Source organism: Rhinoraja longicauda, chromosome 13 (assembly GCF_053455715.1).
Source record: "Rhinoraja longicauda isolate Sanriku21f chromosome 13, sRhiLon1.1, whole genome shotgun sequence".
NCBI lineage: Eukaryota > Metazoa > Chordata > Chondrichthyes > Rajiformes > Arhynchobatidae > Rhinoraja > Rhinoraja longicauda.
The window spans coordinates 50,406,129-50,422,987 of NC_135965.1; the positions used below are offsets into that span (position 1 = coordinate 50,406,129).

A 16,859-nucleotide genomic window follows, 5' to 3' on the forward strand; every position below is an offset into this window, starting at 1 on the left:
CTGAGGCTGTGACCTCTAGTTCTAGACTCTCCCACTATTTTAATTCAAGGTCTCTACAAGCAGGTTCAAAGACCAGGAGCAGAAGTGAACGCAGCCCAAAACAAAAAGATATTTTTCAAGAAATGGCAGCACTGCCATATTTTTTTTAATGGCGATAACTAAAGATATAAGACAATGGGAGCATTACTGATTTAGATCATCTGTAAAAAACCTATTCCTGCCAATGTTCTCAGAGGCTTCTTTTTCAAATTGATTTGCTCACCGGAATGAGATTCCAGTTGGCAATTATATGCCTGGTTATCTTCTAAATTACAGTGAAGATTTGTGTTACAAACTTTTCCTAGATGGACACGTCTCTGGTATTCTTTTGCAACTCCTGGAAACAATTTTCCCATCCCTTTCCAATGATCTTGCAGAAAATTCCCAGAATGGAGTTTACTGAATTTTCCAGATCAATATCCATGGTTTTATCAACATCACTGTTGGCATTTTTATCACAAACATCACCTCAGATTCCTGAATTTTTGTCAACATGACCGATTGTTAGTAAGCCTATCTGGATCGGAGGATGTGCTGATATTTTTTACAAGGTTATCAATTTACCTTGATAAAGGTCTCTTTATCAACTCCCTATCAACGATAATGTTCCTCTTTTATAACAAAAAAAAAAAATTCCATTCGCAAGTTACTAATGAATCTGATTCCATCACTCTTTGACTGGGGTGACACGGTGGCGCAGCGGTAGAGTTGTTGCTTCACAGCGCCAGAACTCCAGCGTGCAGCGTAGGTTTACTAGGTTAATTCCCGGAATGGCGGGACTATCATATGTTGAAAGACTGGAGCGACTAGGCTTGTATACACTGGAATTTAGAAGGATGAGAGGAGATCTTATCGAAACGTATAAGATTATTAAGGGGTTGGACACGTTAGAGGCAGGAAACATGTTCCCAATGTTGGGGGAGTCCAGAACAAGGGGCCACAGTTTAAGAATAAGGGGTAGGCCATTTAGAACTGAGATGAGGAAAAACTTTTTCAGTCAGTGGAGGCCAATTCTCTGAATGCATTCAAGAGAGAGCTGGATAGAGCTCTTAAGGATAGCGGAGTCAGGGGGTATGGAGAGAAGGCAGGAACGGGGTACTGATTGATAATGATCAGCCATGATCACATTGAATGGTGGTGCTGGCTCGAAGGGCCAAATGGCCTCCTCCTGCACCTATTGTCTATTATTGTCTATTGACTACAGGTGCTGTCTGTACGGTGTTTGCACGTTCTCCCCGTGACCTGTGTGGGCTTTCTCCAGGTGCCCACTTTTCCCCCTACACTCTAAAGACGTGCAGGTTTGTAGGTTAATTGGTGTCAGTAAAATTGTCTCTCGTGTGTAGGATAGTGCCCGTGTACGCGGTAATCGCTGGTCATCGTTGGTCATCTGCACCAACTTGCAACACCTTCTGTATCTCTAAATCTAAAAAAAAATCTAAACACGCAGGAGCAGGTTAATTGGCTTTTTGTATATTGCCTTGGTGCGCAGGGTAGAACTAGCGTGTGGGTGATTGGTGGGCTCTGGGGTAGCCGAAGGTCCCATATCCATGTTGTGCCTCGAAACCACTCTAAAAATACGATTTGCTCCATCATTTGAAACTGAGAATCTAAGACAGGTTTTGTGCTGTATCGCAGAGTTTTGTTGGTTGCAACACATGACAGTCCTCACGTCTGATGCCGTTTATTCGTGGAAGCTTTAAATCCTTGCAATTGAGAGAGACAAGAGCCATCTATCACCGTCTCAACGGCGAGCTGCATGAAACTCCCCGAGCTGTGTAGATAGTCCACATTTGGCACTTGTCACAAATCCCATGAAAAACAGCTCTGCTTGTTAATAGACCCTTATGTTCTAATAAGAGAAACCATCTCTCGGCATGATAATAATGGATCGGCTGGATTATTGTTTTATGGCATTATCCAGGTAGGGTGCAGGAAGGAAAACACAGAGTGTAGCATCGGTACAATAACCTAATAGTTAATAGCATCAAATTAAATAAGAATTTGACAATCCCCCTCTAGAGTTTCCCCTGCTTATCCAGGTGATAGTAACTCACAAAGATTTAAAATTCCAGTGTCGGAGAGTTTTCACAGTCTTAACATTAACATTTTCGGAGCTCAAATGACCCGTCTTGCCGATTTAATAACATAAATCTCTTTAAATTTATGTTTAAATGTAAATGGTCAAGCAACAAAAATGTTGCAATAAAACGGTGGTTGGATATGTATTAATTATAGTCATACAGCACAGAAACTGGCCCTTCAGCCCAACTTGCCCATGAAATCCAAGATGCTTCATCTAGATCAATCCCACCTGCCCACGTTTGCCCATATCCCTCTAAACCTTCCCTATCCATGGACCTGTCCAAATGTCTTTTTAAATGTTGTTATAGTACCTGCTGTAGCTACCTCCTCTGGCAGCTCGCTCCATACACTCACCACCCTATGTGTGAAAAAGTTACCCCTCAGGTTCCTATTACATTTTAGTTTAGTTTAGTTTAGAGATACAGCGTGGAAACAGGCCCTTCGGCCCACCGGGTCCTCGCCGACCAGCGATCCCCGCACATTAACATGATCCTACACCCACTAGGGACATTTTTTTACATTTACCAAGCCAATTAACCTACATACCTGTAAGTCTTTGGAGTGTGGGAGGAAACCAAAGATCTCGGAGAAAACCCACGCAGGTCACGGGGAGAACGTACAAACTCCGTACAGACAGCACCCGTAGTCGGGATCGAACTGGCCAGTTCAGTACACCTGAAACGTCACCCATTCCTTCTCCCCGCGATGCTGCTCGTCCCGCTGAGTTACTCCAGCATTGTGTGTCTACCAGGGAACTACAGATGCTGGTTTACACCAAGCATGGACACAAAATGCCGGCCAGCTCCAGGTTTCTATCCCTGACTCCTCGTGTCTTTCTGGAATGTTTTTGGAATCAGGTAACACACAAACCGTGAGCTATTGCTCATCGTCACCGGGACTGTGAGGAGATCCGCACTACAAACACACCAGACTCAGGAACAGCTCCCTCCCCTCTGCTATCAGGCTTCTGAACGGTCCTCCCATAGGCTAGGGCACTGTCCGATTCACCTCTATCCCATTGGACTTTGTCTCTGGAACTGATGCGCTACAATGCTGAGAACTATATTTGCACTCTGTAGGAAAATAACTGTAGTTGCTGGTACAAATCGAAGGTATCACAAAATGCTGGAGTAACTCAGCGGATCAGGCAGCATCTAGGAGAGAGGGAATGGGTGACGTTTCGGGTCGAGGCCCTTTTTCAGACTTCTTCCCCTTTGCTCTACTCGAGTTTGACTTGATTGACAATAGACAATATAGACAATAGACAATAGGTGCAGGAGGAGGCCATTCGGCCCTTCGAGCCAGCACCGCCATTCAATGTGATCATGGCTGATCATTCTCAATCAGTACCCCGTTCCTGCCTTCTCTCCATACCCCCTGACTCCGCTATCCTTAAGAGCTCTATCTAGCTCTCTCTTGAATGCATTCAGAGAATTGGCCTCCACTGCCTTCTGTGGCAGAGAATTCCATTTGTGTATAGCATTTTCTGATCTGACTGGTTTTATTTGTGTTTTGTTTTTGTTTTATGTTTTATGCTTAATTGTTTACTGTATGTCGTGTTGTTACTTGCGAGCAAAGCACCAAGGCACATTCCTTGTATGTGTACATACTTGGCTAATGACATTTATTCACTTCAATACAAAGCTTTTCAATGCACCGCAGTACACATGACAATAATACATCTCCACCTAGAATGACACTTAGTCTTGACTGACATCAATTATGAGCAGATATAAATATTATACACATTTTAATCTAGGTAAAGTAACACAATTAAAAGCTTTTAATTGCAAAACAAAATCATTGTTTTCATTGATGATGATTTCTCAAAGGTTTGTTCAGGAACCTTTTTCAACAAATTTGAACACAGATCAATGAAAAATAAGTACATGCGTATAATTGTTCACTCACCTGATGTGTAAAAGTTCACCAAAGGCTTCGCTGCCGGCCAAGACATAGCTGATTCCAACGGAAACGCTGCAGAAAAGTAAAACTCTGCTTAAATATTTCATGCAATTATCAGCCCCCCAACTTCGCAATAATCACAACTGCTATGTACAGAAGATTTCGTACAGATAATCAGTGGATTTTTCATGATGCTGACACCTCTTAAAAAGTTGTAATTATCATTATTTCATTTTACAGCTGTGTGACAGGTATTTTCATAGAAAATGAATAAGGAAAAAAACTGCAGATGCTGGTTTAAATCGAAGATAGACACAAAATGCTGGAGTAACTTAGCGGGTCAGGCAGCATGTCAGGAAAGAAGGAATGGGTGACGATTCGGCTCGAGACCCTTCTTCAGACTGAAACGTCATCCATTCCTTCTCTCCAAAGATGCTGCCTGACCCGCTGAGTTACTCCAACATTTTGTGTCTACCTTAATAGAAAATGAATGTATGTTTATAAATTGTGTGTATACCAGCAACTTTTTGTCTACAAAAAACAACACTGCAAACAAATCTGGTATTTTTGGGAACATAGACAGAAAGTCATCTAGTTTCCACGCTGTATCTCTAAAGTCTAAAATTGTGTGTCTCGAAGGCACAGTTGGTAGAGCTGCTGCTTCACAGCGCCAGAGACCCAGGTTCGATCCTGACCTTGGGTGCTGTCTGTGTGGAGTTTGCTCGTTCTCCCTCTGACTGTGTGGGTTTCCTCCGGGTGCTCTGGTTTCAATAGTCAATAGGTGCAGGAGGAGGCCATTCAGCCCTTCGAGCCAGCACCGCCATTCAATGTGATCATGGCTGATCATTCTCAATCAGTACCCCGTTCCTGCCTTCTCCCCATACCCCCTGACTCCGCTATCCTTAAGAGCTCTATCTAGCTCTCTCTTGAATGCATTCAGAGAATTGGCCTCCACTGCCTTCTGAGGCAGAGAATTCCACAGATTCACAACTCTCTGACTGAAATTTTTTTCCTCATCTTAGTTCTAAATGGCCTACCCTTTATTCTTAAACTGTGGCCCCTTGTTCTGGACTCCCCCAACATTGGGAACATGTTTCCTGCCTCTAACGTGTCCAACCCCTTAATAATCTTATACGTTTCGATAAGATCTCCTCTCATCCTTCTAAATTCCAGTGTATACAAGCCTAGTCGCTCCAGTCTTTCAACATATGACAGTCCCGCCATTCCGGGAATTAACCTAGTAAACCTACGCTGCACGCCCTCGCTACGCTGCGCACTGCGCTGTTTCCTCCCACATCCCATAAACGTACAGGTTTGTAGGTTAATCGGCCCTCTGTAAATTGTTCCTCATGTGCAGGGAGTGGATGTGAAAGTGGGATAGCATAGAACTAGTGATCGGGTGATAGGCGGACAGCAGAGACTTGGTGGGCCGAAGGGCCTATTTCCACGCTGTAACTCTAACACTGAAAACTAAAACTAAAATTAAATTAATGGGATGAAATAGTAATGCCACAAGTAGTACATTACAAGAGCCTTTAAAAGGAGAAAATAATCATGGTCATTGGATGTTTAATTAAAGCTTAAATCTATATACTAAAACTCTTGTTTGTTATCTTGTTTGTGACTGAACTTCAGCCAAACTGGTACACGATAGCGCGACACTTTTAGACCCACCTTACTCACCATTGTCACTTTAGTGATAATGCAAGTAGTTTTATTGAAATCGGTGTTATATTTTTTAAGTTATTCACATTTTAAAGTTTCAAAGGAGGGGAGTGGGGAGCAGGGAGGGAGGGGGGAAGGGGGGAGAAGGGAGGGGGTTGAGGAGAGAGGGGAGGGGGGGAGGACAGGGTGCTGCACCAATGCAGGAGAGGTTTGGGCCCAACGGGTCCACTTTGTCTAGTAATCATTATCGATCACGAACATGCAGTATGCTAGCCATTTACCTTCTGTTCAACGCTAAAGATTTGTGGTACAATTTAACACATTCTTTTATCCTTTAGGTAGTTAACACTTACAGCACAGATGAGTTGGCAGTTATCATCATCACGTTTTAGAAAAATATGGCATTTGTTGAGAGTCTAAAGAAGGGCCCTGGCCTGAAACATCATCTATGTTGTGGCACGGTGGCGCAGTGGTACAGATGCTCAGAGCGCCGGAGACCCGGGTTCGATCCCGACTGCGGGCGTTGTCTTTAAGGAGTTTGTACGTTCTCCCTGTGACCTGCGTGGGATTTCTCCGAGATCTCCGGTTTCCTCCCACACTCCAAAGACGTGCAGGTTTGTAGGTTAATTGGCGGTGTAAATGTAAATTGTCCCTAGTGTGTGTAGGATAGTGTTAATGCGCGGGGATCGCTGTTCGGCCCGGACTCACTGGACCGAAGGGCCTGTTTCTGCGCTGTATCTCTAAACGAAAATATGCATTCCCTCCACAGATGCTGCCTGATCCACTGAGTTCCTCCGGCACTTTGTGTTTGCCTAAGATTCCAGCATCTGCCGTTCCGTGTGTATTGTCCCCATGTGTATTGTCTTAGTTTTGCAATTTCAATCATGGTCAAAAGTGACTCATGGTTTATGTATCTTTAAAATCATAAAATACATGGTTACTTAACCATTCTGATTGGTGTCAAATCCATTCCCCTTCACAGCGTAAACATTGCACTGTCAGATCCTGCAATGGCAGCGAAGTGGAAATAAATCCTCTACAAATGGCAGACAAAAAGCACCCATCATAAAACACAAATCCCCTGGCCGAATCAGCAGCTCCACTGATACATAATCCTGAAATAATTGACACCAGAGTCCAATTTATCAGACGTGGCAGCCAGTGCAGCAAAGGTGGAAAGATAAACTAAGGAACCGTAATAGTTAAATTAAAGTAATATTTTACACTGACGTGAATACTTTCCAAATATCTGAGAACGCAAGGAATTATGTATTTGGACAATATTTATGTTTAACGTGGAAATTGTGTGCTCTAGGAAATCAGGTGTAGCAAGCACCAAGAATGATAGTTATGTTTCGTGAGAGACTTATGGAAAGGACAGATACCAACACTAACAAACTGGCCTGTCTCGGCCTGCTGATATAGTCTTCATCGACTGAAGATTGGAGAAGTGCGTCTTTGCCAGAATTAGCATTTGAGACACTTCAATAGTTCTGGGTAAATGGTTGGAACCTTTATCCTCAGGATAGAAACGTCAATAGACCATAGACAATAGATGCAGGAGGAGGCCATTCGGCCCTTCGAGCCAGCATCGTCATTCACTGTGATCATGGCTGATCATCCACAATCCGTACCCTGTTCCTGCCTTCTCCCCATATCCCTTGACTCCGCCATCTTTAAGAGCTCTATCTAACTCTCTCTTGAAAGCATCCAGAGAATTGGCCTCCACTGCCTTCTGAGGCAGAGAATTCCACAGATTTACAACTCTCTGGTGAAAAAGTTTTTCCTCGTCTCCATTTTAAATGGCCTACCCCTTATTCTTAAACCGTGGCCCCTGGTTCTGGACTCCCCCAACATCTGGAACATGTTTCCTGCATCTAGCGTGTCCAATCCCTTGACAATCTTATATGTTTCTATCAGATCCCCTCTCATCCTTCTAAATTCCAGTGTACACAAGTTTCAACATACGACAGTCCCGCCATCCCGGGAATTAACTTTGTGAACCTACGCTGCACGCCCTCAATAGCAAGAATGTCCTTCCTCAAATTTGGAGACCAAAACTGCACACAATACTCCAGGTGTGGTCTCACTAGGGCCCTGTGCAACTGCAGGGGGACCTCTTTGCTCCTATACTCAACTCCTCTTGTTATGAAGGCCAACATGCCATTAGCTTTCTTCACTGCCTGCTGTACCTGCATGCTTACTTTCAGTGACTGATGAACTAGGACACCCAGATCACGTTGTACGTCCCCTTTTCCTAACTTGACACCATTCAGATAATAATCTGCCTTCCTGATCTTGCCACCAAAGTGGATAACCTCACACTTATCCACATTAAACTGCATCTGCCATGCATCCGCCCACTGACACAACCTGTCCAAGTCACCCTGCAACCTCATAGCACCTTCCTCACAGTTCACACTGCCACTCAGCTTTGTGTCATCTGCAAATTTGCTAATGTTACTTTTAATCCCTTCATCCAAGTCATTAATGTATATTGTAAATAGCTGCGGTCCCAGCACCGAGCCTTGCGGTACCCCACTAGTCACTGCCTGCTATTCTGAAAGGGAACCATTTATCCCCACTCTTTGCTTTCAGTCTGTCAACCAATTTTCTATCCATGTCAGTACCCTACCCACAATTCCATGTGCTCTAATTTTGCCCACTAATCTCCTATGTGGGACCTTGTCGAAGGCTTTTTGAAAGTCCAGGTACACTACATCCACCGGCTCCCCTTGTCCATTTTCCTAGTTAAATTCCAGAAGATTAGCGGGCAGAGCTTTAAGCTGCGAGGCCCAAAGTTGAAAGAGAGTTTTTTGTTTACAGAGAGTGTCGAGAGGCTGGAATGCACTGCCAGGTGTGGTGGTGGTGGTGGAGGTTTACACCATCATGGTGTTTAAGAGACTTGTGGATGGGCGCATGGATATGCAGGGAATGGGGGGAGATGCATTATGTGCAGGCAGGTAAGAGTTGGAGTTGGTATCATGTTCGGTACAGACCTTGTGGGCAACTGGTCCACCTTCTATGGTTAAACTTTACTAACTGATCCCAAGCAAGATAATACATCAAAAGTCCATTGATCCTTCACACAAAATGTTCTGATGCCGATGGATGAATGAATGTAAAATGATTCTGATTTGTTTCTCTACTAAACATTATTTACCTTGGATTAAACTGTGAAACTAATGATCAATTGATTGAAAGGTGCAGCTTGGAAATAGAAACATAGAAACATAGAAAATAGGTGCAGGAGTAGGCCATTCGGCCCTTCGAGCCTGCACCGCCATTCAATATGATCATGGCTGATCATCCAACTCAGTATCCCGTACCTGCCTTCTCTCCATACCCCCTGATCTCTTTAGCCACAAGGGCCACATCTAACTCCCTCTTAAATATAGCCAATGAACTGGCCTCAACTACCTTCTGTGGCAGAGAATTCCACAGATTCACCACTCTGTGTGAAAAAAGACTTTCTCATCTCGGTCCTAAAAGACTTCCCCCTTATCCTTAAACTGAGACCCCTTGTTCTGGACTTCCCCAACATCGGGAACAATCTTCCTGCATCTAGCCTGTCCAACCCCTTAAGAATTTTGTAAGTTTCTATAAGATCCCCCCTCAATCTTCTAAATTCCAGCGAGTACAAGCCGAGTCTATCCAGTCTTTCTTCATATGAAAGTCCTGCCATCCCAGGAATCAATCTGGTGAACCTTCTCTGTACTCCCTCTATGGCAAGAATGTCTTTCCTCAGATTAGGAGACCAAAATTGTACGCAATACTCCAGGTGTGGTCTCACCAATGCCCTGTACAACTGCAGCAGAACCTCCCTGCTCCTATACTCAAATCTCCTCGCTATGAATGCCAACATACCATTCGCTTTCTTCACTGCCTGCTGCACCTGCATGCCTACTTTCAATGACTGGTGCACCACGACACCCAGGTCTCGTTGCATCTCCCCTTTTCCTAATCGGCCACCATTCAGATAATAGTTTGCTTCCCTGTTCTTGTCACCAAAGTGGATAACCTCACATTTATCCATATTATACTGCATCTGCCATGCATTTGCCCACTCACCTAACCTATCCAAGTCACCTTGCAGCCTCCTAGCATCCTCCTCACAGCTAACACTGCCCCCCAGCTTCGTGTCATCCGCAAACTTGGAGATGTTTGGGCCTTACAGTCTACCGAGCCCACGCCAATCATCGATCACCCGTTCACACTAGTTCTATGTTATCCCACATCCTCTCCCTACACCAAGGGTAATTTACTGAGGGCAATTAACCTACAAACCAGCACGTCTTTAGGATGTGGGAGGAAACCCATGTGGTCACAGGGAGAACGTGCAAACTCCGCACAGACAGCACCCAAGATCAGGATCAAACCCGGGTCTCTACCAGCTGTGCCACCAAAGGATTACCTCATTTATAAAATTAGTTGTCGTTATTCGCCCCAACTAGACACACGGCTTATTTCTGATGTCAAAGTTAATGATTTGCCCACTGTTTAAATGTTAAACTTTCACAGTTAACATACATTCGACAGATGATTCCTGAACAATAAATTCACAGTTGAGATCTTTAAAGCAGTACAAGTAATCGTCTAGATCCTCACTGTGAAATTCTTTGATCTTTGTTCAATCGATAGTCACCGAGTGATATCAGGCAGAACTGCCGCCCAGACTTTGAAAGAGGCTGAAGCTTTCAAGCAAAAATATTAATAAAGATACTGTATGAAAACATTTTCCACTTTCCTCCCCTTCCTTTCTTAACGTTCAACCATGGATTGAGTTCATTAGTAAAGCCTTCCTGAAACTGTAAGCTGATCAGAGACTTTCAGCTTAGTCACAGAGAAGATATCAAATTGCAGAAAAATAGACTTGCTGATATTAGTCATGGTAATTTGCAAAGGTCAGAAGACACATTTGTAATGTGTCAGAGATGTTTTACCCCAGTAATTCTCTTTTTTAGTAACCATATCTTGCTGCAATACAATGATAAACACTGTACACTGCAAGGGCCAGGAAGTGAGCGGGCAAGATTATCTCCGACCCCTCTCACCCTGGCCACAAACTCTTCGAAGCACTTCCCTCTGGAAGGCGACTCCGGACTGTCAAAGCAGCCACAGCCAGACATAAACACAGCTTTTGTCCACGAGCAGTAGCTCTACTCAACAACCAAAAGTCTGTAGCCTCCTATTGCTCTGGTATTTTATATCATTCACATGTTTAAACTATAAATGTTTTATTCTTAATGTTTTAATGCTTTATGTTTTATTCTTAATTGTTTACGGTATTTCGTGTTGTTACTTGTGAGCGGAGCACCAAGGCACATTCCTTATATGCGTACAGACTTGGCTAATAGAATTTATTCAATTCAATTCAACGAAGGTCGTACAAACTCTACACAGACAGAATCTGAGGTCAGGATCGAACCCAGGTCTCCGGTGCTGTCAGGCAGCAGCTCAACTGCTGCGCCATTTTCTGAAAGCAAAATGCTGGAGCAATTCAGCGGGTCAGGCAGCATCTCTGGAGAACATGGATAGGCGACATTTCAGGTCAAGACTCTTCTTCAGACTGAGAGTCATAAGAGAAGGGGAACTAGAGATATAAAGAGGTACAAAGAACAAATGAAAAGGTATGCAAAAGGACAAAACAAAGCCAGGAACGATGATCAAGGAAAGGTGGAGCCCACAATGGTCCATTGTTGGCTGCAGAGGTGATTATTTTTCATTTGAAGGGCCCCGACCTGAAACGCTGCTGCCCATTCTCCCCACAGATGTTGCCTGACACGTTGAGTTCCTCCAGCACTTTGTGCTTTGCTGAAGATTATAGACAATAAACAATAGATAATAGGTGCAGGAGGAGGCCATTCGGCCCTTCGAGCCAGCACCGCCATTCAATGTGATCATGGCTGATCATTCTCAATCAGTACCCCGTTCCTGCCTTCTCCCCATACCCCCTGACTCCGCTATCCTTAAGAGCTCTATCTAGCTCTCTCTTGAATGCATTCAGAGAATTGGCCTCCACTGCCTTCTGAGGCAGAGAATTCCACAGATTCACAACTCTCTGACTGAAAAAGTTTTCCCTCATCTCAGTTCTAAATGGCCTAAACCCTTATTCTTAAACTGTGGCCCCTTGTTCTGGACTCCCCCAACATTGGGAAGATGTTTCCTGCCTCTAACGTGTCCAACCCCTTAATAATCTTATACGTTTCGATAAGATCTCCTCTCATCCTTCTAAATTCCAGTGTATACAAGCCTCTGCACTTCCCAGTGCCTCCAGATGTTGTATTTCTCTGACAAAGTGTCAAAGACGTTTATAGAATAATCTTGTTAAATCCACCATGCATCGGTGAAAATATTAATAAACTTACAATTTTAAAAAATAGTTTGAAGCATTTTCACATCTTTCGAGCTTCGAAATATTAACATAGCAAAGATCCTTCACGTCAGATAGACACAAGATCTGGAATAACTCAGCAGGTCAGGCAGCATTAGGGCAGCACGGTGGCGCAGCGGTAGAGTTGCTGCCTTACAGCGAATTCAAAGCCGGAGACCCGGGTTCGATCCTGACTACGGGCGCTGTCTGTACAGAGTTCTTCCTGTGACCTGCGTGGGTTTTCTCCGAGATCCTCGGTTTCCTCCCACACTCCAAAGACATACAGGTACGTAGGTTAATTGGCTAGGTAAATGTAAAAAAAATTATATTGTCTCTAGTGGGTATAGGATAGTGTTAGTGTGCGGGGATCGCTGGTCGGCGTGGACCCGGTGGGCCGAAAGGGCCCGTTTCCGCGCTGTGTCTCTAAATCTAAATCTCTGGAGAGAAGGAATGGGTGACGTTTGGGGTGAGATCCTTGTTCAGACCTCTCACTGCCAGCACTGCCCGACCTATCACCCCTTGCAGTGATGGGAGTGGACTCTGATGGTCTACAAAGTCAGCTTGCTCAGCAATGCACTAAATTGTCATGTCAGTACCTTGAACTCTGCCTGGTAAATTCATTCCATCCACTTAAATCAATGGAATAAAACCCAGAGGCCCAGTACAACCTACCTACCGACCCAACGAGACAGTGCCGTGAGCAGGGATGACATTTTGTGACACATTTTTTTACATAATCATTCTATTTGAAGTCTCAATTTACTGCAAACATGATCATTTACAGCATCACTGCTGTAATAAGCAAATAAATAATGCGCCCATTCTTCTCAGAATAATAATTGTAGGTGGAGCCTTGGTGCTATTTTTATCCTTATTCCCTTTCCAGTCAATGCGAGGCTTACAGGTCACACCGAGACAACTCATTAAAGAGTTACATTAAGCAATTAAATACGTACTCCTGGGAAATTCACTGTGCGGATGGATTTTCCATCAAATTTCTTGCCGGGAGATGCTGCTCGAATTAATGCTGGAACTCCCCAATATAATCAAATAAAGATGAAACACACCTCTAATTTACCATCTCTGGCAGAGTAAACAACTTAACATTTCAAGTGAAGACCCTTAATCAGAATTAACAAAGGGTTGCCAAGTAGTACAAGGCATCAGACAGATACGTCAACCTGACATTTATTTCCCGGATCGAAGAAATCGATGTGCATTTCCAATTTCTCGTCTCAGATATTGCGTGCGGCCTGGCCACCTCATGGCAGGAGGGGCGAGGAGGCGTTGGAGGCATTGGAGAGCGTGCAGTAGAGGGCCACCTGGATGATGCCTGGGTTGGAGGGGATGAGATGCAAGGAGAGATTGGAGGCATCTGGGATTGTTTTCCCCAGTGCATCAGCCTCTGCCGAGGGAGCACTGATACGATTGTCAGCGACGTCGATGAGGACAGACAATCAAAGCCTTTTCCCCGGGGTGGAAATGTCAGATACCAGAGGGCACAGCTTTAAGGTTAGAGGGGGAAAGTTTCAAGGAGATGTGAAGGGCAGCATTTATTTATTTATTTAAAGATTTTATACACACACACACACACACACACACAGTGTGGCGTGTGTCGGGAATGTCCTACTGGGGTTGGTGGTGGAAGCAGGTATGATAGTGGCTTTTAACAGCCTTTGGATTGGCACATGGACATGCAGGAAGATCCTCAATGAATGTTGCATTTAATAAGGCAATAATGTTCTTTTACAGGGGCCTCTTCACCAGCCCCAATTAATTCTTCTTCAGATTTAGGTTTGTTATTGTCAGGTGTAAGGAGGTACAGTGAAAAGCTTGGTTTTACATGCTATCCAAATCGATGATACATAGATACAAACTCAAGTACAGTAGGTAGAGTAAGTACTGCTCAACTTCAATACCCAGTTCCACTGAGCAAATACTATTCATAGAGTCATAGAGATACAGGCCAGTGTCCCAGCTACCCTCGTCCCACATAGACAATAGGTGCATGAGGAGGCCATTCGGCCCTTCGAGCCAACACCGCCATTCAATGTGATCATGGCTGATCATCCGCAATCAGTACCCCGTTCCTGCCCTCTTCCCATACCCCCTGACTCCGCTATCATTACTTGCCTGCGTTTGGTCCATATCCCTCCTAACCTGTCTTATCCATGTACCGGTCTAACTGTTTCTTAAACGATGGGATAGTCCCAGCTTCAACTACCTCCTCTGGCAGCTTGTTCCATACACCCACCACCCTCTGTGTGAAAAAATTCCTCTATACAAAGTGCACAAATACATTGAGAAGGCACGATTAGAATCATAGAGTCATAGAGTGATACAGTGTGGAAACAGGCCCTTCGGCCCAACTTGCCCACAACGGCCAACATGTCCCAGCTACACTAGTCCCACCTGCCCACGTTTGGTCCATATCCCTCCAAACCTGTCCGATCCATGTACCTGTCCAACAGTTTCTTAAACGTTGTGATAGTCCCAGCCTCAACTACCTCCTCTGGCAGCTTGTTGCATACACCCACCACCCTCTGTGTGAAGTCTTGATCTCTTGTTCAAATTATTCAGCCTGTGATGACATCTATCTACTTGCACGCATTATTTATTAATTACAGGCTGCATGATCAGCAGGACGGACGATTCTGTGAAGATTATTAACAAAACAACTGGCAATTTCAGCTGTTTTTCTCACTTGGTGTGCAGAACTATCACAGCCAGCAATCCCACTTACGGCAGCATTTCATATCCAGAAGCCAAAACAGAAAGCCAGCTAATCGCGGAACAGCAGGAATTTAATTAGGTTTAATAGTAGTGGTGCGGATGGAATATTCCCCAGAAAACCACACAGAAAGGTACTACAATGTGTGGGGTGTGTAGACGAGGTGACCAAGCCGACAATCAAGCAGTAATTATGAAACGGGTGGTCTCCAGCTGGTCACATCTTGCAGCCCACGGGCCTGCAGATCATGGTTCTTCAGGAAACATCCAAATCCTTTTCAACGACACCACCAGGTGGCGCTTCATTGGCAGCCTCGCCTAGTCTGTCTGTCGCTTTTGTCTTTCTTAGTTATTTTTAGTGAGTTTTAAAAGTATGTATTAATGTTCGCTGGTTTAAGTATGTGATTAAGTATAAGATTATTAAGGGGTTGGATACATTAGGAAACATGTTCCCAATGTTGGGGGAGTCCAGAACAAGGGGCCACAGTTTAAGAATAAGGGGTAGGCCATTTAGAACGGAGATGAGGAAAAACTTTTTCAGTCAGAGAGTTGTGAATCTGTGGAATTCTCTGCCTCAGAAGGCAGTGGAGGCCAATTCTCTGAATGCATTCAAGAGAGAGCTAGATAGAGCTCTTAATGATAGTGGAGTCAGGGGGTATGGGGAGAATGCAGGAACGGGGTACTGATTGAGAATGATCAGCCATGATCACAATGAATGGCGGTGCTGGTTCGAAGGGCCGAATGGCCTCCTCCTGCACCTATTGTCTATTGTCTATGTGGGGGGTGGGTGGGGGAGGGGTGGGGGGGCGGGGGGAACTCCTTTTCAATCTCTTACCTTGCCGGAGGTGCGATTGTTTTCCGGACCGTATCTCCAATGGGTCCACGCCGACCAGCGATCCCCGCACATTAACACTATCCTACACACACTAGGGACCGTTTTTACACTTACCAAGCCAATTATCCTACAAACCTGTACGTCTTTTTGGAGTGCGGGAGGACTGATTGAGAATGATCAGCCATGATCACATTGAATGGCAGTGCTGGCTCGATGGGCCGAATGGTCTCCTCCTGCACCTATTGTCTATTGTCTATTGAAACCGAAGATCTCGGAGAAAACCCACACAGGTCACGGGGAGAACGTACAAACTCCGTACAGACAGCACCCGTAGTCGGGATCGAACCCGGGTCTCCGGCGTTGCAATCGCTGTAAGACAGCAACTCTACCGCTGCGCCACCGTACCGCTCTGGTAGTTTGGGTTCCAAAGGGTTTCTGGACAGAGAGGCAGCTGGAACTAGTAAGGATGATCTCGGGCGGTAGGTGAGGGGGAGCTAGAGATTCAGCCAGGTTACATCACAACTAAGTCTGTTAGAAGATCGGGCAGCTTACAACCAAGCTGTATGTATGTTAATTTCTCTAACTTTAAATAACCCGACTTCCCTCTCAACCCCCCTCCCCCCCCAAACCCCCGATCTCCGACTAGTTCCACTGTTCACATCCTTGTATCCCTTCGTTATCACCACTACCCCAGCCAACAATGGACCATTGTGGGCCCCACCCTTTCATGCCCAGCCTGTTGCCGGCCTTGCTTTGTTCTGGCCTTTTCTTCACACCAGTTCCCTCCCCTCTGCTTTCAGTCTGAAGAAGGTTCCCGACCCGAAACGTCACCCATCCTTTTACTCCAGGGATGCTGCCTGACCCGCTGAGTTGCAACAACATTTTGCGTCTATCTTTGGTATAAACCAGCGTCTGCAGTTCCTTTCTACACAGAGGGCTAATTGGGACTGGAAAGTATTCCAACTCCTCTTCACAACATGTGCAGTTGCTAACAAAATGCAAATAGGATACAGCACAAAAGTTGTTCGATTCTACAATATATTATTTAGCAGCAATTAACCTGTGAATAATCACCCGTATCGCATGTGGAAGCAGCATTCAATCCTCTGCTAACCGAATTGGATGCATTTTAAAATTAAATATTGATTTTGACATTATTTTTATGACATTACATCGATGCTTGGATGTTGCAGGCAAATTAATGCACATGTCGATCAGGAATTAGATGAA

The 16,859-nt window shown here is 44.7% G+C and overlaps 1 protein-coding gene across 2 annotated transcripts in view; it reads right to left on the reverse strand.

Moving 5' to 3' along the window:
- The window catches only part of LOC144599310 (uncharacterized), a 157,492-nt gene that overhangs the window by 109,531 nt on the left and 31,102 nt on the right, over positions 1–16,859 (reverse strand). For both annotated transcript variants that reach the window (XM_078410099.1, XM_078410098.1), the window contains exon 7: positions 4,033–4,098. In XM_078410099.1, the coding sequence (XP_078266225.1) occupies positions 4,033–4,098 (66 nt within the window). The remainder of the gene's footprint in view (positions 1–4,032; positions 4,099–16,859) is intronic.